General features: G+C 38.9%; 2 protein-coding genes across 4 annotated transcripts in view; both read left to right on the top strand.

The window, feature by feature from the left end:
- Positions 1–24,842, top strand: part of LOC106092660 (myosin-I heavy chain) — a 306,781-nt gene that overhangs the window by 175,905 nt on the left and 106,034 nt on the right. For all 3 annotated transcript variants that reach the window (XM_059362006.1, XM_059362007.1, XM_059362008.1), the window contains 3 exons: positions 485–708; positions 12,039–12,177; positions 12,571–12,978. In XM_059362006.1, coding sequence (XP_059217989.1) covers positions 485–708; positions 12,039–12,177; positions 12,571–12,978 — 771 coding nt within the window. The remainder of the gene's footprint in view (positions 1–484; positions 709–12,038; positions 12,178–12,570; positions 12,979–24,842) is intronic.
- LOC131994897 (uncharacterized) lies at positions 14,708–22,725 on the top strand. Its single transcript, XM_059362009.1, has 2 exons — positions 14,708–15,101; positions 21,272–22,725. Exon 2 carries the CDS (start codon positions 21,274–21,276, stop codon positions 22,216–22,218), a length of 945 nt encoding a protein of 314 aa, XP_059217992.1. The 5' UTR covers positions 14,708–15,101; positions 21,272–21,273; the 3' UTR covers positions 22,219–22,725.

The following is a 24,842-nucleotide window of genomic DNA, read 5'->3' on the forward strand; positions in this document are numbered from 1 at the left end:
CGGCAGTTGCTAATTTCATCTGTTTTCATCGCTTATTGATCTGTTAGCATATTAGAATATATCTTATCTCTGATCTTATCTTGCTATTACACGACATATATTTGTCATAAGACGTGTCAAAATCATCTATGTGAAAGTTGTACATATCGTGAAATACGTATGAAAATTTAATACGAAAATAGTTTTTTTGAAAAATATTAAATTTTTTTCAATTAAAGCGAGTCCTAATTTTATGGAACATTCATGTAAACGCCTGTGTAAAGAAGAAATTACAATCCATGCTTAAAGAGAGCACTATATTCGTTTTTTTACTATATTCGTTTTTTTACTATATTCGTTTTTAGTCATGTGGATACAGAAAGTGACAGGTCATAAAACAAATACATGTCGTGTGATAAAACCTTAAGCGTTTGACCAGCGAAGCAGAGATGCTGTATTTAATTAATTTGACTTTACTATTTTTTATATCTCACTATATTTTCAGGAATTATTCAAATACATGAGTGGCGATTTGAACTCAAACGCAGAATTAGAAGCCCTTCAACACATAATAGGTCTTGGAATTGAACGGGAGGAACTAAGAGATGAAATATTTATACAGTGTATGCGGCAATGCACCAAAAACCCTAATATCGATTGGGCAGATCGTGTCTGGTTATTATTGTGCTTAATTATTGTAGCTTTCCAGCCAAGCAAACTGCTGTTTCGGTAAGTGCTTAATATTCATAAAGCTTAAAAGCAGATAAACTACTATCTTCCTACATAGAATCGTCGTTCCGTTTGTAACACATAGAAATATTGATCTCCGTTTCCATAAAGTGTATACATTCTTAATCGCATAAGCATTCTCAATCAATAGGATTGTTTTATTCACCCGCTGAGCGAATTTTATCGCTTACTTTGCATGGAGAAAATTCTTAATAGCACCATATCTTATCTACGTCCGATATTTTTATTATTAAGTCTATAGGTAATAAATATTCTTACAGACTGCTATATACATATGTAAATTTTTATAATATAATATAAAGAAAAATATATAATATAATTCCCAGTAATCATACCACAAGAAAAGGATCACTGTTTTCGAAATAAATTTGCTGTGTAATATGTTATACGTAATAATTCAAGATTTCTGGTAGTTCTGATCGGGACACTTATAAAATTCTACTTAGAAGAAATTCAGACTCAATTTTCATTCATTCACATTCATCATAGTCCTTCGGCTTGACAATGTAGTTGGATTAATAAGGCCCAGTCTAAACTCATATAAAGGTAAAGACTGCCGATTCCACCCTTGTCCTCGGCAAAACAGAAGGAATAGCTTTTGAACAGATTCGATCAAATTAATGTGAAGAGTATAGTAGAGGATCCCAAACCATAGATCCGTATTCTAGGTTGCAACATACTAAGGAAATGTATAAATTTTTTTTTCACAGAAGTAGTATTAATGAAATTTGGTCTGTTTTACTTACCAATTTGTCGGATTCGCTAGCTTATGATCAAATAAAAGGCTCATCCCGCTAAATGTGGAAATAAGTCTGCCTTTTTTGAACGGATAAAGATAACTTTACGAAATTTTATATGGTTTTACTCGTAGCTAAGCAGCAACATTTCAGCGCACCAGGTCCCATTGGAAAGTTTTCAAAGTTGTTCACCTCGACCCTACAAAATTTTGTTTGGGTTGCCACAACCGCATTTATGATCCGATTGTCAACGCTACAAAAAACATGCGTGAGTCATCTCTTACAGGTATAGATGTTTACGAAATTGCAATTTTTTTTGTAAAATGGATGTGGAAGCTTCAAAAATATTGAGGCAAGAATTTTTTGCATGTATTAAATTGGGATTTTACGTGTTTCGAGTTCGATATTACTATTTAATGACAAAAAAACACAAACTTTAAGTACAAACATTTATCGCATCCACCTAGTTTATTTGATTTTAAACAATACCTTTCTTAAATAATACAAGCGAATATTGTGACTGTCTCAAGTCATCAGCAAACTAGAATGCCTCTAATAAAAAGTCTTTTGGGTTTTCTTTCGATTCATTTCAATGAAATCGCAGAAAATATATTGACTTCAAGTTGATCAATTAAACATGGTATTCATTTATAAAAACATTTGTCATGCTAACCTCTGCGCTACGGTGGTCTCAAAATTCATTTTATTTATTACGAACTAGCCGAACCGGGCCCGCTTCGCTGCGCCTTCTTTAACTCTATAATATCTTTTTAGGGTGAGGACACTTCGCCCTGAATGCGGATATTGAATTCGTGCCATTGTAGCCTCTGACGCTGAACGCGTTCAAATCCTGGCGAGAACATCGGTCATTTAAAAAATTTTCCCCAAAGAGGTGTCGCACTGAGGGACGCCATTCGGACTCGGCTAAAAAAAAGGTCCTTATCATTGAGTTTGAATTTGAATCGGAAAACATTCGTTGATGTGTGAGAATTTGCCCCTTCTCGGTTCCTGGTGGTAATGTTCTTCTTTAGGGTATGTTCTCATTAGGGGAGGGATGGCACCTCAGACATTTCGACTCAAATATGGATATCAAATTCGTGCTGCACTTACAAATCCGTTTAATTTGAGCCCCATTTTGCCATGGCCTGTATATATGAGCCGTTTGAAGGGTGTTTTGGGGATGGGCGGTAGCCGGCACTTTGTACTGAAAATACGTATCAATTTCGTTCTTTATTTCCAACGGAAATGAAGTTCAGTTTAGGGGGTGCTTTAAGACATACCCCGAAACACTTGCCTCCAAAATGGGATATCAAATTAGTTTTCTACTCTTAAATACCTTTCATTTGAGCCCCATATTGTCATAATTGGTCAAATAACCCATTTGACGTATCTTTGAGAGGAAAAGCGCCACCTAGGCTTGAACACAAATTTTAATGTAATATTCGTAATCTCCTCCCTAATACCTTTCATTTGAGTCCCATATAGTCATGGTCGGCTAATATGCCCATTTGGGGGTGGGCGAACTCCCATTACATGGACGTAATGTTTTATGCCATATTTGTAATCTGCTGCCTAATACTTTTCATTTGAGCCCCATACTGACATGAACTTCGAATATATCTGTTTAGAGAAGTTTTGGGGTTGGTGTGTCCGCTGGGTACTTGGAACCAAATTTTAATATTATATTCGTGTTCTGGTCTCCAATACTTTTCATTTGATACCCTTGTTGTGTCCATCGGACCTCTTTCGTATATGGGTGGCGTTTTTGGGATAAGGGGGAGGGTCCGCCTTCACCCGATATCTAAAAATTATATAGCCTACTTGTCTTTTTACTATCCGGAACTCCTTGCCGACCGTTTCGCTGTTTCACAGTTTGAAGCCCTCGCTCTTAACTCGGACTGCGTCGACCCAAAAGGCTTCGGGTTAACCAAGTATGTTGACGGCAGTCCTCTAGCCTTCACTCCCAAATCATCTTCTTTTTCATTCCTCCATACTCCGCTATGGCCCTGCACCCAAACGATGCGGATCGTGCCATTCCCAGAGAAGGCGTTAATCTCCTTCTTACACTCCAAAATTGTTTGTGACTTAACCGTCCTGGTTGTTATTGTTCTGATGACCTGTTTACTACCCGTAAAGATGTTCACACTCGATGTCCTCGCGTCCACACCACCTTACGCATTCCGCGATCGCCCGGATCGCCGCCTGCAGGACCGTATTATGGTCAGGCAGTATAAAACAGTTCTCATTTCCTGGTTTTTCAATGTAGAACCCCAGGCCCACTCTGTCCTCTAGATTTTATCCATTCGTGTAACATGACGTCCCAGATGGCAATACTAGGGTTCCGTCAATCCAAGACTGTGCCGCTTGCAGCAGTGCTTCGCACTCAACTTCAAGTGTCGTCGCAGGTATCCGATCAGGTTGCCTCGATTATACTGCGATGGTATGACCAGCTCCTATCCTCTATCCATGCTTTCATCACCTTAAGTCTCATAGCCGCGATGGCTGCCTCACACTTAATCTGTATGTCTATGGGTCGGATATCTGGAATAGTCTCCAGTGCCCTAGTGGGCTTGGTCCTCATCGCTCCGTCTATGCCAAGGCAACATATTCTCTGAACCTTTTTGTATTATCCTAACTCCTGCACTTTTTCTCCATCGCAGTCCACCAAACTACTGATGTGCAAGTAAGAAACGGTCTAATCACGCTTCTGTACTGCCAGTGGACTATCCTCGGATTTAGGCCCCATTTCGAGTCGTCTACATAGTGCTTAACATCTGCGAGCCTTCTCGGCACGCTCCTGAATATGGCATTTCCGATTCTGTTTCCTGTCCAAAATCGCTCCTAAGTATTTGACCTTGTCAGACATCGAAATCGTTCTTTTGAGGAAACGTGGTGCGTTAAATTTTCCCACCTTTGTCTTCCTCGTCTAGAATCTGTTTTCCGTCTTTTCTGGGTTAACACTGAGACGCCTGGGTCTAGCTTATTCGCATGCCATCTGCAGAACCCATTCGGCCCCTCTGCAAAGCTGGTTCGGATCCTTATCCCTTAGAAGTACAATATTATAACATCGTTTGCGTAGCAGACGGGTTCAAACCCCTCCTCAGTCAGCATCCGTAATAGGTTATTTAAGGTGGAGTAAGGGGTTATTTAAGGTGGAGTAAGCAGGAGGACTTATCATGACATAAATATAAGGGAGAAAGTGATACAGGACACGCCTTGGGGGACACTTTTTTTGCCACTCCTTACTCCACCTTAAATAACCTCCTTACTCCACCTTAAATAACCCATTACGGATGCTGACTAAGGAGGGGTTTGAACCCGTCTGCTATGCAAACGATGTTATAACGGGGTAAGGATCCGAACCAGCTTTGCAGACAATTTATCCATTTGTTTCTTAGCATATGGTTTATCCAGTCCCTAAGGAGTATCCAATAGTATATACAAATAATTTGTGCTTGTGGGATGAAGAATGTGTCCCATATGGTTAAAAACGTGCATTTGCCCAACTCATGCCAAAACTGCGTGGTGAAGAAGTCATTGACTTGGACAATTTTTCTGCTTTAAAAAATCTCCTTGTTGCGGGAAGTAGTTTGAGGGGATGTTGTTTTTTGCTGTCTTCTTCATATTCTCTTTCCATAAGTATGAAATATTGGGATACATATGTCAGTTTTCTCCAAATTACATAGTTTATCCACCCGGGTGGACTACGACGTACATAAAAACCTTTGGACCTGCGAAGGTTAATACGGTAATGCGAATTATGTAATACCGAGAAGGAATCGAAAATAAAAAAAATAAAAACATATTTGGTGACCATAAGTTAGAATGATCAGGTCGGATTTTAATGTTGGGTTTCCAAGTATATACAATTTTTATTTTTAGTATTTTCAATAAGATAAATTTATTACTTATATTAAACGATATATACGTTTCTAAGACCACCTATTTTAAATTATTATTTAAACCATATTTAAATATAAATAGTTAAAAATTTCAGACCTACAAACGAAGTATTCTATTTAAAAAAAAAATTTACAACAATTTTGTTTAGAGATATTCTTCAATTAAATAAGAAAGAATATTGTTATACAATTGATTTTAAGAGAAAATATTTTAAATGCCTTTCAATAAAATTTTTAGTCAATTTTTTCTAGAAAACTTTATTGAAATATTATCTTCAAAGATATATTGTTTAGGAAAATCTCCAAGCTTTTATCATTAAAAAAATTCATTGTGTGTTTTTAAAGAACATTACATTGAAAAGTTGCCTATAGAAAAAAAAATCCGGCCGGGCCGGAATAAAGTGTCTGTATACAATATGAATTTCAATAACATTTTGGCTTTAGAAAAAATTTGTTTCACATTTAGAAAAAAAAAAATTATTTAAATTTTGTCAACAGAATTTCTTTTCAAGTTGTAACTTTAAAAAATTAGGTTCCACAGGGGTGGGGCCCTGACCAATTTGTTTCTAGAGAATTTTATAAAAAAATTTGTGTGTAGAAATCATGTAATTTCAATTTTGGATATAGAAGGGCCAGGCTCCCCTCCGCCCTGGCTACATCCCTGGTTGGTGTCATAAAAAACTACTGATAAAGTAAAGGGTGATTTTTTTGAGGTTAGGATTTTCATGCATTAGTATTTGACAGATCACGTGGGATTTCAGACATGGTGTCAAAGAGAAAGATGCTCAGTATGCTTTGACATTTCATCATGAATAGACTTACTAACGAGCAACGCTTGCAAATCATTGAATTTTATTACCAAAATCAGTGTTCGGTTCGAAATGTGTTCATTCACCGTAACGTTACGTCCAACAGCATCTTTGAAAAAATACGGTCCAATGATTCCACCAGCGTACAAACCACACCAAACAGTGCATTTTTCGGGATGCATGGGCAGTTCTTGAACGGCTTCTGGTTGCTCTTCACTCCAAATGCGGCAATTTTGCTTATTTACGTAGCCATTCAACCAGAAATGAGCCTCATCGCTGAACAAAATTTGTCGATAAAAAAGCGGATTTTCTGCCAACTTTTCTAGGGCCCATTCACTGAAAATGATTTGCAAGCGTTGCTCGTTAGTAAGTCTATTCATGATGAAATGTCAAAGCATACTGAGCATCTTTCTCTTTGACACCATGTCTGAAATCCCACGTGATCTGTCAAATACTAATGCATGAAAATCCTAACCTCAAAAAAATCACCCTTTATAACAAAATGCTTTCCGGTATCGATGCAGAAAGTATAAAATTTTTCAATGTCAATGCCGTACTCACTCACACTAACGCAAGTATTGAAAACGTTTCCGCGTAGTGTTTCCATCATTACTGCAAATGAGTTCAGGCTTCGTATGATTGACTATAAGACCCGTAACATATCTAAATTTTTTTTTTGTATTTGGGTTTTAGTTTTGGCAACAAGTTCCTTATTTTCCAAGCTTCCAGCGTGTAATTTTTTTATTGGAATTTTATAAGCCAAATGTAAAAGGCACTCGAAAAAAATATTCATCGGTAAAGTTTTGAGTTTCCAAATTGCAAATGTATTTGGTGTTATCCTTAGAGTCTTCGAACGAAATTATTTTTCGCCCACTTTAGTCGTTTCACATGTTTTCACAGAATCAAAAGATTCTATATCCAAAGATCCTAATATTGAAACATCAGGATGTGCCGTGACGAAAAACTCAATGCAGCCTAACCGTCAGCAAGGGAAATATGAATAACTCCATAGTTCAGGACCCATGGACGAACCGAAAGTAAGTTTTTGGACTGAACCATATCAACTACCAATTATTCTATGTTAACACTTGTACTCGGCCGAGGACAACTCCCCAGAGCTGGCAACGTCGGATGCACCAGTGATGAGACAGGGAGACGGTGGAGCATACCTGGCATCACTTTATTTGCCTTTCGGCTCTCCGACACCGCCACCTACGTCGGAACTGCAACGGCTGGTGAGGAAGGCAAAATAGACAGGACATTGCCTAACTAATAGGATGCAATGCAAACTTTCACCGCATTTCGTGGGGCAGTAACAATATTAACAAGCGGCTTCAAGCCCTGGCAGAATTCTTGAATACTAACGACCTAATAACACTTAATATTGGTAACACCGATACCTCTGTCTGGCTTAGGGAGGAGGTTTTAGATGTGACAATATGTTCGGAAAATCTAACCGATGAGTTGCAGGATTGAAGGGTCTCCATGAAACACTCTTTCTCTGACCATCGCTACATTAGGTTTAGAATAGCATGGCCAGCGCCAAATCCAATAAGCTGCGTGCTAAGTTCGGCCGGGCCGAATCTTATATACCCTCCACCATGGATCGCATTTGTCGAGTTCTTTTCCGGGCATCTCTTCTTTGGGAAAAAAGGATATAAGAAAAGATTTCCTCTACTATTAGAGCGATATCAACATATGGTCCGGTTTGGACCACAATTAAATTATATGTATGTTGGAGGCCTGTGTAAAATGTCAGCCAATTCGAATAAGAATTGCGTCCTTTGGGGGCTCAAGAAGTAAAATAGAGAGATCGATTTATATGGGAGCTGTATCGGGCTATAGACCGATTCAGACCATAATAAACACGTATGTTGATGGTCATGAGAGAATCCGTCGCACAAAATTTCAGGCAAATTGGATAATAATTGCGACCTCATTCAAATCGGATAAGAATTGCGCCCTCAGGCTCAAGAAATCAAGACCCAATATCGGTTTATATGACAGCTATATCAGGTTATAGACCGATTTGAACCATTCTTGGCATAGTTGTTGGATATCATAACAAAACACGTCGTGCGAAATTTCATTCCAATCGGATAAGAATTGCGCACTCTAGAGGCTCTAGAAGTCAAGACCCAAGATCGGTTTATATGGCAGCTATATCAGGTTATGGACCGATTTGAACCATAGTCAGCACAGTTGTTGGATATTATAACAAAACACGTAGTGCCAAAATGCATTGCTATCGGATGAGAATTGCGCACTCTAGAGGCTCAAGAAGTCAAGACCCAAGATCGGTTTATATGACAGCTATATCAAAACATGGACCGATATGGCCCATTTACAATACCAACCGACCTACACTAATAAGAAGTATTTGTGCAAAATTTCAAGCGGCTCCTTCGGAAGTTAGCGTGCTTTCGACAGACAGACAGACGGACGGACGGACGGATAGACTGACGGACATGGCTAGATCGACATAAAATGTCACGACGATCAAGAATATATATACTTTATGGGGTCTCAGACGAATATTTCGAGTAGTTACAAACAGAATGACGAAATTAGTATACCCCCATCTTATGGTGGAGGGTATAAAAATACGGATGACTTGTCAGAAGAAAGCTTGAGCAGTATAATTTAGATTATCCAAACTTAAAAGTGAGGTCTTTCGAAGATAGTTGTCCTCTTCGAGAAAGCGAATCAGTCCAAGAAAAACCCTGGATGACCGGGGAGATTCGTTACATTAGGAAAGAGATCCGCAGACGTGACAAAAGAACACGTCGTAACACACGGCCCAAGGAATACAATTATCAGAGTGGCAAAACATGGCTCCTGGAAGCTTTTCTGCGAACAGGTCGATAACGTCAAAGGCGCCAGCAAGATGAAAAAGTTTTTCTCAAAAACGCATGTCCAAACTCAAACGGTTGTAGACGACATGGGAGTGAAAGCAGAGATAACGGAGGACAGGTTGAAGCTTTTAATGAAAACGCATATGATAAAGAATAGAACATCCAGCGAACTGCTCAAATTCAAACAGCATGCCTATGTCAAGGGAATGTTGGTGAAGACTGTCCTGCACGTGGTTGTGCTTAAATAGATGTATTTATTTTTCGATGCGGTATGAATTGATATCGAGGGGGCTTTTAACAATGTGCGGACCGACACACTGAACCATTCCTTGGACCAGTGCTGGGTAGACCGAGTCCTTAGTGACTGGATAAACCATATGCTTAGGAACAGGGTGACAAATTGTGGATCCCATGACATAAATATAAGGGAGAAAGTGGCACAGGGCAAAGGGGCATTTGATCTTCACTCTTATGGGTGACCTACATAGAGAACCTATTACGGATACCTACTGAGGAGGGGTTTAAACCCGTTTGCTACCCAGACCATGTTATAATACTTTTAAGAGCTAAAATCCGAAAGCCCGAAAGGGTCTTGCAGATGGCATACGTCTGGTCTAAGCCTAGGTATCTCAATGCTAACACAGAGAAGACTGAAATCTTCCTGTTCACGAGGAAGACGTGGGCCACTTTGACGCAATAGAACGATTTCTATATCTTGCAAGGTCAAAAACTTAGGCATGATTTTGGACAGGAACTGAATTGGAAGTGACGCATTCAGAAGCGTACCGAGTAGGCTCACATAAGTTGGGCACTATGTAGACGGCCGTGGGCTCGAAAGTGGGTATGAATCCGAGGATAGTCTTCGAAGAAAAATGGAAAGCCTTTTTTTAAATCGACGCGTTGCTGATGTTTTGGATATTGTGAGGAAGAGTATTCCAAAGACGTATGATACTCGCATTAAACTGCCATTCAGATACTAAGCTCCTTCTTCCAAAAGGGACAAGTTTCCTACCGCTTCTAGATCGGGCAAATATTAATTTGTCATAGAGGTATTTAGGTGTTTGCTTATAATTGATTTTATATAAGAATAGTAGAGATCTATTTCTAAGTAGATTGTCGAAGCTACAGCCTTCAAGGGAAGTAGCTAAGTGAGAAACATGTTGAGTCCTTCTTATACCATAGACATACCTAAAAATGCTGTTGAATACTACATTTAATTTTCGTTGGCTTAGTGTATCGCAGTTTGAAAAAGTTTACACCCATAGATCAGACAAGAATTAGATATGTCTTTGCTAATAGAATTCGAATTTCGATTGGTGTATAAGAGTGAGTTATCCACAGTGCACGCAGCTTTGCATAAGCATTTATATGATTTGACCAAGTTAAAAATCACACCTTCTTAGCACTAGACACAATATCAATTTTCTGTTGATTTATAGTGATATCCAGGTCTCGCAAACTAAATCTTTTATTTTTGTGAATAACAATCACTTTTGATTTCTGGGGGTTCAGAATTAAACCATTTGCTGTAGCCAAGTTATAGACATAGGACAGGTCCTTGTTTAGTTTTGCATCGCATTCACTAATATTATTAACAGAGCTGCAAAGGAATAACTGAACGCCATAAGCATACATAAGGATTTGGCAATGGATCAGCTGCACGCGAAAGAAGGAGCGGACCAATTATTGAGCCTTGTGGAACTCCCTTGGGCACTAGAATTGGCTCTGGGGTTTAATCCCCTACGTACACTGACTGTTCCTGATTACTAAGATATGATTGAACCAATTTGATAGAAACACCGCTGAAATTGAAAAATCTTCTGAGCTTCATATATAGGTTATGATGATCAACCGAGTCGAAAGCGTAGTGGGCGCCACATCAATTTCACTTCTAATTGATTCCGAAGCTTTGACTAATGCACTAATACAACTATGATGGGCACGAAACCCGGATTGTCTATCGGACAACAAATATTCATGATGGAGATATTCAGACATTTGTTTATGAAAATCTTCTCGAAAACTTTCGAGAGGTAACATAATATACAAATCGGACGAAAATCACTATTCGATTTAGAGATTGGGATTATCTTTGATTTTTTCCAAAACTGCAATCAACATTTGTGCTTTCCGGAAGCCTATTAGTGTTTTGGTAAAAAGTCGAGTCTATATCTAAGATCGGAATATTAACAAAAGTTGCATTCAATCCGTGGTAATAAGAAATTGCCTTAGATTTTCCAATCCCGATATCGTTTATAAACCTCCACCTTTCGTGTATGACGCCGAATAATATTTGGATGAATAATATCGTAATTTTGCATCACTAATGAGTGCATTAACTTAATTTCTTTCCGTGCGTAATTTCTCATGAAGTTCAGGCGTTTTAAAACGTTTCCACCTGGAGTAGGCTAGGTCTCTGTTAGGAATAAAATTCCTAATAGTGGAATTAAACCAAGGCTTAGTATCCGATTTCTTCATCTTAGTCCGAATGGGGACTGTTGCATCATAGATACGTCCAATGTTATCTTGAAGTAAGCTTCATTTCTTATCGACAGATATAAGATCACGTATCCCATTCCAATAGACTTCCTGAATCCTTTCATCTAAGGCAGAAGAGTCAAAATTTTAAAATTTTTGAAGTCGCGGTACGAAAACTTGTCTGTCTTTGAACAAGTGAAATTGTTAGCCACATAAATCATGTCTTGAGAAATAAGGGGCAGATATTTGGTAATAGAGCAAAATATTATTCACAAAGAACATATCCAAGTACAATAAGAAGCATGAAATTCCTAACTTAGATTTTCTTTTTCGAGGGGTTTTTTTTTTTTTTGTAATTAGAACGTACAACAAGCCGATTACTGTGTTAGGTGTATGTCTACAGTGGCATGGGGCCGATTAATCTCCGTACCCTCTTTTCAACCTAACCTTAACATATGTATTTAACGACTAATTTTCTTGTGAGTTATAGCCAAATGTCAAATGTTAACAATTTCTTGTATTTTTTAGGTATTTTGTATCTTTCTTAAAACAAAATTTGGAGACTCTCGAGGGAAAGTTAAAGCAATACGTTCAGTGGTGTTTCGATAACTGCAAATGCACTAAAGTTTCATCTAGACTGCTGCCACCGTCAAGTGTTGAAGTTGCCGTAAGTATAAACATACATGAAAATTGTTGCCAAGTTTACTACCACCAACTCAACAAAAACAAGACTTTTACGGTAAAAGCCGTTTTAAATTTTTACTGGTTTTGAATGAATTTACCGATTCCAAAAAAGGTAAACATTCCGTTTAATATTTTGACCGCTACAATCGAGTTTTTGATCATTTTTTGAAGGACGGTTCAAAAAGACCCTGCTGAGTTGTTGGTAAAATTAAGATTTTTCCCATACCGAATAAAAAAAAATCCATGGCGGTGATTATACTATAGTTTAATTTGGGCAAATTTAATGCCATTTGTATTTATTTAGAATTTTATTTGTGAGACTAATTTCCAGTAAATAGATACATATATAATTTGGTTCTTCATATTCTTATTGCAGGCAATGAGGAGATTGGGCACGATTGTGTGTAGATTTTTCTTTCTGGATGGTAGAACCAAAGCCATTGATGTGCATCCTACAGATACAGCCGGAGACGCGGTTGTGAAGCTTGCCGAGAAACTTAACCTTATAAATACCGATGGCTGGGCAATATATCAATCACATCCCGATGGGGAAGAACATATAAAATCGTTTGATTATCTTTACGACATAATCGCTGCATGGGAGGCAAAGGAAATAAAAACAAGCTTCGATACAGCAACCTATAACCGTTCCTTAGCTGGCACACCATCCACTGAAAATCGATTTGTTTTCAAAAAGAGGCTCTTTAAGTCTACGCGTGCTTTATCTCCCGATCCTATTGAAGTCAGTCTACTCTATGCTCAAGCCGTTTACAGTGTAGTTAAGGTGCGTTTTATATACTTAAGTACATATGAAAAGCGAAACTCGTATCGGGTAATTTTTAGACTTGTGGTTTTCAAGAAGAAACAAAACGGTGTATAATTTCATGTTGTGGCAAAAAATTAAGCTTTATTATAAAGATATGTAAGTGTTTGTCACCATGATCCGCCGCTGCTGGATCGAGTAAACTGCGGCCGAAAGGCCAATTCTCGACATCTTTTTGCATTTGGGTCTTATGCCAACAAAAAATCTATACATTACGAGTAAGTCTTTACATTATATAATGGCAAACCAAAAGATGCATATATTAAGTAACGGCTTTCCAAAACTCTTACCTCGGAAAAAATTGGCCAGATTGAAAGCACACCTCCAAAAACGCACCCTTTACATAGACACCATAATATCATATCATCACATAGTTTATAATACGTCATCATCATATATCATTATCATATATGCCACATATATGAAACAGGTAAGAGAAGCTTTGCTGTACACATTTCCGGTCTCCTGGGCATTTAATTGAAACAAAGGTTATATGAATCGAGGGTACTTTTGTTAGTAAAATGTGAAAAATTACTTTAAAAGTTATTACAAAATAAAAATTTACTCATATAGTTACCAAACTTTATAACAGACAACCTTTTAAACATTTTGGAGTGAATTTCTCACTGAATTATCTCGTTTCGTGTACTTCAGAATTGCGGATTTTTTAAAAGAAAGTAAATGCATTTTTAATAAAACTTAGAATGAACTTTAATCAAATATACTGTTTAGCATAGTGCTAAACTTTTGCTCAGCACTGTAGTGCTAAACTTTTGCACATAACTATAACTAGCGGGTTGTCACTGCATGCATATGCAATGTATGTGTGTGTGTCAGCAGCCGCTAGTTACAAGTTTTTTCATCTCATGGTTGTTGTTGCCGTCTGCTGAATTCAATCAGCAGCCGGCTTCAGTGACAAAAGAAGAAGTCAAAATAATTATTAGTGATCGATACCTTAAACAAAACGTTCGCTCTCCCCGTGACAACAAACAAAAGCAACAAAAAAGGGAATTAGAATTTTTGAAAATTAAGAACAAATGTGAATGTGAAACCAAGTGTATAAAAAAGAAAATCTATACACTTACCTGCCTGTGTACTTACATGCCTATACCTACTTATATATGTTAAACCATAAATACATAAAAATTAAAGAAGCCATTTACACTGTTGAACAAAAATACTCACCCAAATGTACCATCTGAAAGAAAAGTTAAAAATACAAAAAAAGACAAATTAATTTTTACCTGAATTGTTAATTCTTGCTAAGTGTTGCCTAGTCTGCTAAAACTTACCTTTTTTGCTTAAATTGTTGAAAGTTAAAATTATTAAAACTATTATTGCACGAATTGATTTAACCTAAATTATATTGCACCTTTGTTACTATATTGCACTTACCCATCGTTTTGATACATAATAAATTTGTGAACTGAAAATTAAAAGTGCCAATTGTACATTCCTTGGAAAGACAAAACAAAAGGTTTGTACACGAACATTTTTGGTCCTTCGAACCGGATAAGTGAATTTGTTTTACAACAAATGTACAAGTGCGTTTAATTTTTTGTGTGGAAAATTATATAGTCAGTTCAAAAAATATACATATACATACCCCATAAAACGGTGACACTTACGTTTCTATCTAAAAATAAAAATACATATATATATATATATATATATATATATAAAAATTGTTAAAAAGTTACTTACCTTGTTGAAAGAGTTGATACTTACCAAATTTTATAAAAACCTTCCTGCAAAATTTGTAAAAAATTACTTACCTCAAGAATTTGTGAAAAGTGCAAAAACAAAAACATTGTGAGTCTGAGCTGGCAACAGCCAGACAAGATCAAGTGAAATTTAAGTGCTGCAAAAAGCGGAACAAATTAATTCAAAGCCACTTTAACCAAACGCGGTACGGTTCGGTAAAACCCAACAACAAAATTTACAAAAAATTGAACATTGAAGAGTTCTAGAAGAGTATAGAAGAGTCTACAGCTCCGCTACCACAGTACCGCTAATTCAGCCACTGCAACCAAAGGAGCTTCACACACTCTCTTACACATACACACAGACACAAAGAGATCAAAGTGAGTACAAGCTTGTTTTTCGTTTTTGGCGCGACAAGCCAACGAAATATACTGGTTGCTGCTAGGAAAATCTCCACCTACATTTGTATGGATGGAATTGTTCCTGCCCTTTGCTTGACCCTGTATATTTTGTATGTTTGACCCGTGCAGTTTTTAAAATTGGAAATTTGTTTGACCCGTATACATAAATTTTTGCGGTAAAAATCCTTGACCCTTGTCTTAAAGTTGCCACGTTTGAATTTGTTTTTTGTGACTTTTGCGTGGTTTTATATAAAACGAACTAACCTTATCACAATTGCTTTTCGCAAACATTTTTTGGGACAGACACCGCCATCGTGGTCGTTTGGTAAAGAGGACATTTCGCCGAGATTAAAGAAATATTTTAACAAAAAATAAAGTTCATTTTTGAAAATTTGTAACTTCGTGAAAGAATTTCATAGCGACCCCACGTATGCACTTGCCTTATACTATATGGTGAAGTGACCCAAATCAAACATTTTTATTGGCGTCGTTTTTTGTTGTGGTTTTGTTTCGGATTACAAATCTGAGGAACCTTTTTCGTTTCCTGTGCGGAATTTTTGGAATTGATGTTTATGTGACCCTTTCTACCGAACTCATTCTTCTGATTGTTTGATGTGATTGCTGACACTCTGGTTTTACATCTTCTGTTTTTGTACATTGTGAAGTAGAATACCTGATACGTTTTCCAAAGCCTACTTCTAACCCACCAAGGCGAAAATTGAATAAATTTTTCCATTTTTTGTGCCTAGAAATCGGGATCTGACCCTTCAAAAACTTGAAGGAAGAAATTTTAAACAAAATGGAGAAGGCAAAGTCTAAGAGCGATAGATTTGCGAATAGCGTCAACGATTTAGTAGATTTCGACAACACATTTGCAGCTGCAAAGTCCGATGATAATATACATAGTCTTGAGGCTCTAAGGGTGGAGTTAGATTCATTGTGGGACAACGTCAAGAAATCGTACTTAGACAGTCGCGATCATATCACCGCGGCGGAAGAGACCGCCATAGATAAGAACAAGCTTCGATCTCATTACAAAGACGCGCGGGAATGCTACATGCGAGCCATAGGCGCCCTAAATGCGGACATTATGGCTTTGAAGGATCAGGCGAACCAAGAGAAGAAGGAGAGGGAATCTTTGCAGGATGTGGACTTCACGCCAGTTTCAAGGCTTCCACCTTGTGACACAGACACTTTTAAAGGTGGGTACACAGCATGGCCTACCTTTAGGGACCTGTTCAGTGCCATTTACATCAAGAACTCAAAGCTGAGTAATGTTGAGAAGCTCTTCCATCTTACGCAGAAGACCTCTGGGGAAGCAAGGGAAATAATAAGTCATGTTCCTCTTACAAATGATGGGTTTTTGTTAGCTTGGGCCAATCTTACTGATCGGTATGAGAACAAAAGGATGCAAGTCAACGAACAGTTAAAAAATCTTTTTAACCTGCCAAACGTTACAATAGACTCCTCTCAAACGGTTCAGAAGTTACAGCGAATTGTTAACACAAGTCTACAGACACTGGAGACACTTGGAGTAGATGTTAAAGGATGGGACCCACTTTTGATTTATCTTTGTTCTGCAAAATTACCGAGGCAATTTCTAGAGGAGTTTGAGAATTCACTGGAAGATTGCAAGATCCTTCCAAAATGGGCAGAATTTGATAAATTTCTGACCCACAAATTTAAGACACTCGAATCTGTCGGGAATATTAAGCCGTCTTTCAGTAAGCAAAACCATAATAGGCAAGATAACTACAAAAATAATAAGTTCGTCAACAGTTTTCACACCAATGTTTCACAAAAGACACAAAACTCAGGTACAAACAATAGCGGCAATACACAGCAAAATACAACAATTCGGACCCAAAATACAAAATGCTGCCAAATTTGTAAGGCCACACATTTTATTAGGGATTGTCCGAAATTTATTGAAAAGAATATCAATGACAGAATTCACGTAGTGAAAGTTTCGCACTTATGCTACAATTGTCTGTCGACGAATCACGGTGTAAAGGAATGCAAGAGCAAGTTTACATGCCGCGAATGCAACTTGCGACATCATACAATGCTACATAAGGGACAAGAGAACCAACCTTGTAATCAAGACTCAGCTAGAGATGCAGCACAACCTAGTACTAGTGCTGCAGCTCTTACAACTCGTATACAGTCCACACCAGACACACAACAGAATAACATTGCAACTTTGACCCTTCAGGATAATCGAATTTGTGAGCATCATCCTGGGGGAACCTTACTTTTTACTGCTATAGTGCAAATAGCATCTAGAGGACAGCTATTCGATGCCAGGGCAATTATTGACTCTGGATCGCAGTCCACTTTCATTACGGAAAAACTCAAAAACAAGTTGAGTCTTCCAACTAAACGAAACTTAGTACACGTTACAGGACTTAGCCAAATTGTAGCTGAGACTTCAAATAAGGCTTGTCTATTCACCTTACGCTCTCGTATAGAACCTAGATTTGAGTTAGAAGTTTGGGCGCCTGTCTTGAAGACCCTTCCTTCTAACTTACCGCCTCATAACTTAGACCTAGCACAACTTCGAGATGTTGCCAATCTAGATTTGGCAGATCCGAAATTCTACATTAGCCAACCGGTTGATCTTCTAATTGGAATGGACATAGGACCCCTTATTTTTGACATTGGGTCCCCGATGAAATCAATCGGTGCACTACTAGCACAAAACACAGTTTTTGGATGGATTGTTGGCGGACCCATTGCACAGAAAGCTGCGGGTGGTAACCGAGTTTCTCTTCACAACACCATCTCAATAGAAAGAAAACTCACACGATTTTGGGAGGTGGAGGAGGCCCCCAAAAAGATTTTGAGGTCAGAAGAGGACATGTTTTGCGAACAAAACTTTAAAGACACTGTAAGGCGCAACTCTAATGGGAGATATATTGTGACCCTCCCTTTTAGGAATTGTGAAGAGTTGGGAAACTCGAGGAATATCGCAATGGCACAGTTCTACAGAATGGAAAGAAAGCTCCAAAAGACACCTGAGATCAAGGAACAGTACGACAATGCCATTCTGGAATATCTGGAACTAGGACACATAAGGAAAATTACGGCACAGGAGATAACAAAGACTCCGAATTACTATTTGCCGCATCATGCTGTCATTAAGCCAGACCGACTCACTACAAAGCTTAGGGTAGTTTTCAACGCGTCAAGTCCGTCGTCGAACAGAAGGAGCCTAAATGATAACTTGTTTGCTGGACCCATTCTGCAGCAAGATCTTGTTTTACAAATTTTGAAGTGGAGGTTCTTCAAATACGTATTTAATGCGGATGTCACAAAAATGTATAGACAGATTCTTCTCGACCCTAGTCAGACACAATTCCAGAGAATACTTTTTAGAAAATCTCCAAAGGACCCAGTTGAGGATTTTGAGCTCTTGACTGTAACATTTGGAGTAAACTGCGCACCTTTCCTTGCAATCCGGACACTTCTTCAACTTGCGGAAGACGTGACGGACACATACCCCCTTGCATCAAAGATTATTCGGGAGAATCTGTATGTTGACGACGTGTTAGCCGGGGCTCACACGATCGATGGAGCCATAACTTCAAGAAAAGAGTTGATCGCGGCCTTGAACTCGGCTGGATTTCAGCTCATGAAATGGACATCTAATGATCATAAGATTATACAAGACTTACCGGCAGAACAACTTCTTCCAGTAAATTGGCTGGAGCTTTCGGAAGACTCCTCAACAAAGACTCTTGGCATCCGGTGGAATATTTCTGGGGATTATTTCACCTTTACACAACCGGCATTAGAAATCAGAGAGTCTTATACGAAGAGAGAAGTTTTATCGGCCATAGCAAAATTGTTTGACCCCTGTGGGTGGCTAGCCCCAATTGTTGTTGTAGCAAAGCTAGTCATGCAACAGGTATGGCTAGACAAAATCGACTGGGATGATACGCTAAAGTCAATAACGTTGATAAATTGGCAGAATTTTGTTAAAAATTCAGAGGCAATGGAATCGGTTAAAATTCCAAGGTGGATACGCTTCACACCTGGTTCCAAAGTGGAAGTACACGGTTTCTGTGATGCCTCCGAAAGTGCATATGGTGCAGCATTGTATATTAGGGTGGAACATGACAACCACCAAACCGACACCTTTCTATTAGCTGCAAAGACCCGCGTTGCTCCCATCAAAAAGATTTCCTTGCCGAGACTCGAACTTTGTGGGGCAGTACTTCTCTCAAAATTAGCTTCAGCAACCATGAACAATCTTCAGATTATGAATTTTAAGACCCAGTTTTGGACTGATTCCACAATCGTTTTGTCGTGGCTTAGGAAACCGGCTTGTGCTTGGAGTACATTCGTTGGAAACCGCGTTTCAGAAATTTTAGAGAATGTTGGCAATGAAAATTGGCGCCACGTAGACTCCGAGAGCAACCCTGCGGACATTGCTAGTAGAGGATGCACTCCTTCAGACTTAAAGGAGTATTGTTTATGGTGGCATGGCCCACAGTGGTTAAAGTTTCCGAAAGACAGATGGCCAACTTATCAAGTTCCTGAAGACACAAACCTGGAGGCGAAAGCGATAAAGGTTTTTGCTACTTCAACCTTTGAAGACCCATTAGTTAGGTTTTCTTCTTTGTCGCGCGCCTATAGGGTGATTAGCTATGTTTTACGAATCTGGCGTAATACGGGGCCCAACCGATCGCATCTCAGGATTTCATCTTTGGAGATCACAGCTGAGGAAATTCAAGATGTAAAACGCCGTCTACTGATTGTGACCCAAAAACATTATTTCGCCTCTGAATATCACGAATTACAAGAGGAATCTAGAATTTCACCCAGTAGCAGCCTCTTAGGTCTTAATCCATTTATAGACTCAAGTGGACTAATGCGGGCTAATGGGCGCCTTGTACAGTGTCCTGTTTTAACTTATAACGAGAGACATCCCATTCTGTTACCATACGATGCAAGACTCACACAACTTCTAGTAGATTTCGCCCATCGAATAACTCTCCATGGCGGAAATCAACTTATGACTCGGATTTTACGCTCTGAATTTTGGATATTCAGATTAAAGCCTCTTGTCAAAAAAGTAATACATAATTGTAAAACTTGTATTTTGTACAAAAAGCATGCGCAATCACAAATAATGGCATCCCTTCCTCCCGAACGGACTTTACTCTCAAGACCCTTTACCAATACAGGGGTTGATTTTGCTGGACCCTTTAACATTAAAAACTATTCAGGTCGAGCTTGTGTAATCACAAAGGGATACGTTTGTATTTTTGTTTGTTTCGCGACAAAGGCCATACACTTGGAGGCAACTACGGACCTTTCTACACAATCGTTTTTAGCAGCCTTGGCACGTTTTATCGGTCGCAGGGGTTGTCCGGCCTGCATCTATTCTGATAATGGGAAAAACTTTGTAGGCGCTTCAGAATTACTGAAAAAGGATCGCCTAGACTTCTTGAAAACTCTCCAAAATCAAGCTTCCCAACAAAACGTTTATCAAAACCTTGTTTGGAAATTCATACCGCCGGGTGCCCCTCATATGGGTGGCCTTTGGGAGGCGGGTGTCAAATCATTTAAATCCCACTTGCGCAAGTTTATACCAAAAATGAACTTTACGTTCGAGGAATTAACCACAATTTTGACTCGAATAGAAGCTTGTTTAAACTCTAGACCCCTTAGTCCAGCCAGCGACGACCCAAATGATTTCTCGCCTTTAACCCCAGGCCACTTTCTAATTGGTACTTCGCTTCTTGCACCAGCGGAACCTGATGTTTCTGATCAGGATGTCTCGTTCGCCAATAGATGGAAACGACTGAAGATAATTTCGCAATATTTTTGTCAAAGGTGGAAGTCAGAATACTTGAAGGAACTACATCGTAGAACTAAGTGGAAGTATCCACAAGAGAACATCGCGCTAAATGACCTAGTTGTAATCCGAGACGACAGATTCCCTCCAACCGAATGGGTAATGGGTCGCGTGGAAAAAACTTATCCTGGATCCGATCAAAATACACGCGTTGTCGATGTTAGAACATCTCACGGCACCTTGAGCAGACCCATCACGAAACTGGTCAAACTTTTTTCCGCCTGACTAGGCTTTCGCCCAGTAATCAAAAAACAAAGTACTCCTCCAAAATTTTTATTTTCAGGAATGGCAGCCTACTTGCCCCGTCCAGAAGACGAGCGGCCTCAAGGAAAAGAGCGTCGTCATCGGGACGAACGAGGAGCGGAACCCCGGCCCCAACGAAATCCGTCTCGAAATCGCGACCGCGATCATGTAGATCGGCGCGGAAGACCCACTTTCTGGCAGTACTCTTGCGGTCTCTGCCAAGATGACCATGCGCTGAGCACATGCCGCCGATTCCGGGACCAGACCCCATACCAACGTTACGAAACTGTGGAGCGGCGGGGGTATTGCCGTAATTGCTTGGCGCGCAGTCATCTTGCACCTGATTGCCAGTCCATCGCAGGCTGCCGTCGCTGCGAGGAGCGACATCACACGCTGCTGCATGGGGCACCGCAGCTTGAAAACATGGAGAGGCCCGCCGATGATTTTGCTCCTGCCAACAACGCCAGACCTGCACCCACAGCATCCCCACCCTTTAAGTGGGATCTTGTCTTTGTGCCTACTGCCATGGTACGAATAGCAGAGGATGGGGTCGATACTTGGGCCACCGTGCGAGCGTTGATCAATCAATCATCTACAATGTCTCGGCTGGCCTATTCTACATTCCGGCGACTTGGACTACGATCGTGTACATACCAGGGCAACAGGTTTACAACCTTCCGATTGATGCATCGCAGCCCAAATAGCAACTGGGCACTTAAGATTAATGCACTCATCACAGATGCATTGCCTTTCCGACCCTACTCAGACCCACTTGTGGAGGACCCGACCCGTGATTTAGCGCAAGACACCCTTGCTGATACAGACCCTAGAGCCAACACGTCAATAGACTTAGAATTGGGCGCGGATGTCTATCCGAGACTGCAGAGGGATGGCCATGTCTTTGCCGGCATTGGGGATGTCAACGCATTCCAGACCACTCTTGGCTACGTCTTTGTCGGCCCCATCCGGAATATGCCTAGACACTAAGCTAACACTTTAGAAGAATTACACTTGTCACGGGGGGGCAAGATGTTTAGCATAGTGCTAAACTTTTGCTCAGCACTGTAGTGCTAAACTTTTGCACATAACTATAACTAGCGGGTTGTCACTGCATGCATATGCAATGTATGTGTGTGTGTCAGCAGCCGCTAGTTACAAGTTTTTTCATCTCATGGTTGTTGTTGCCGTCTGCTGAATTCAATCAGCAGCCGGCTTCAGTGACAAAAGAAGAAGTCAAAATAATTATTAGTGATCGATACCTTAAACAAAACGTTCGCTCTCCCCGTGACAACAAACAAAAGCAACAAAAAAGGGAATTAGAATTTTTGAAAATTAAGAACAAATGTGAATGTGAAACCAAGTGTATAAAAAAGAAAATCTATACACTTACCTGCCTGTGTACTTACATGCCTATACCTACTTATATATGTTAAACCATAAATACATAAAAATTAAAGAAGCCATTTACACTGTTGAACAAAAATACTCACCCAAATGTACGAAAAGTTAAAAATACAAAAAAAGACAAATTAATTTTTACCTGAATTGTTAATTCTTGCTAAGTGTTGCCTAGTCTGCTAAAACTTACCTTTTTTGCTTAAATTGTTGAAAGTTAAAATTATTAAAACTATTATTGCACGAATTGATTTAACCTAAATTATATTGCACCTTTGTTACTATATTGCACTTACCCATCGTTTTGATACATAATAAATTTGTGAACTGAAAATTAAAAGTGCCAATTGTACATTCCTTGGAAAGACAAAACAAAAGGTTTGTACACGAACATATACTTTTTTTACACTTTTTTTCTAAACCAAGCTAAAAGTAACAGCTGATAACTGACAGAATAAAGAATGCAATGACAGAGTTACAAGCTGTGAAAAAATTGTCAACGCCGACTACATGAAAAATCCGCAATTACTTTTTGGGCAACCCAATATGTTCACTTTTCCCGAAATTTGTATGTGATTACTTTTCTTAGATAATAAATTTTGAAGCATAAAAGCTTGCCGATTTTATTCAGTAAGACATTTTCCCATAATTAATGATACAATTTTAATAAAAGTATTTCGTTACCATACAGATTTTTGTAGTGTTTCAAGTAATCGCGAAAACATGTGTTTTTACATGTGGAAAACGAAAACAGCCCACCAGTCTTCACACATAAAAGAATTTATGCGCACATAGCTCTCATTCATCCTGTAAGGCGTATATCACTGAGGCACAGTGTGCGTCTCGTTATCGTGAGGTTAGCTGTTCAAAACCAAATAATAAAGTCATGAACAAATAACACTGGTCAACTAGACTTTTGTTTCCTCTGATTTTTATACCCTCCACCATAGGATGGGAGATACTAATTTATTCATTCTGTTTGTAACACCTCGAAATATGCGTCTGAGACCCCATAAAGTATATATTCTTGATCGTCATGTCATTTGAAGTCAATCTAGCCATGTTCGTCCGTTTGTCCGTCCGTCCGCCAGTCCGTCTGTCTGTCGAAAGCACGCTAACTTTCGAAGGAGTAAAGCTAGCCGCTTGAAATTTTGCACAAACACTTTTTATTAGTGTAGGTCGGTTGGGATTGTAAATGCGCCAAATCGGTGCATGGTTTGTTATAGCTGCCATATAAACCGATCTTGGTCTTGACTTCTTGAGCCTCTAGAGGTTGCAATTCTCGTCCGATTTGACTGAAATTTTGCTCATGGTGTTTTAGTATCACTTCCAACAACTGCGCTAAGTATGGTTTAAATCGGTCTATGTTTTAATATAGCTGTCTTATAAACCGATCTTGGGTCTTGACTTCTTGAGCCTCTAGAGGGCGCAAATCTAGTCCGATTTAAATGAAATTTTGCACGTATTGTTGTTTATGATATAAATTCGCAAAAAGTGCCAGCGTTGTTCGTTTTTAAGACGAATCTGGTTAAATAATAGACCAAACTGAAGATGTTTGACAGTGAAACAAAACACAAAACGTGCGTGAGCTATTTAAACCAGTGTTGCCAAAAAGATATTATTTAGCTTCAAAATCACACCTTAAATAGTTTTATCTATACTTTTGTTGAATATATATTTTACACTCATAGAGAAAAGCCTGCTGATAATAGAAAACACTGTCTTCTGACTGATAGCAGTTAATTTACCAAATCTTTGCGGTTTCAGAACAGCAGTCTGACTGCTTAAAAGTCTGTTGTTTGCAGAAAATGTCTGCTGATCCATTAATAATGGAATTGTTGGAAAGAGAGTAAATTAAAATGAAATAAAATGAACGAGAATATTTAAATTTTTAAAAGAAAAAAATTACCTGATCGCAAAACAACTCACTATTTCAAATGTCAACGAAATCGGGTAATGAATAAAGCTTTTATGGGCTTCAGACCCTTAATCGGCATATCAGTCTATATGACAGCTATATCCAAATATAGTCCGATCTGAACCATATTCATGTCGGATGACGGGAAGCTTAAAATAACTCTCTGTTTCAAAATTTTAGCGGAATCGGGTAACAAATGTCATGGCGTCAGACCCTTTATCAACAGATCGGTCTATATGGCAACTACATTTAAATATAGTCCGATTTGAACCATATTTGAGTCGAATATCGGGAGGCT

Source organism: Stomoxys calcitrans, chromosome 2, assembly GCF_963082655.1.
Source record: "Stomoxys calcitrans chromosome 2, idStoCalc2.1, whole genome shotgun sequence".
NCBI lineage: Eukaryota > Metazoa > Arthropoda > Insecta > Diptera > Muscidae > Stomoxys > Stomoxys calcitrans.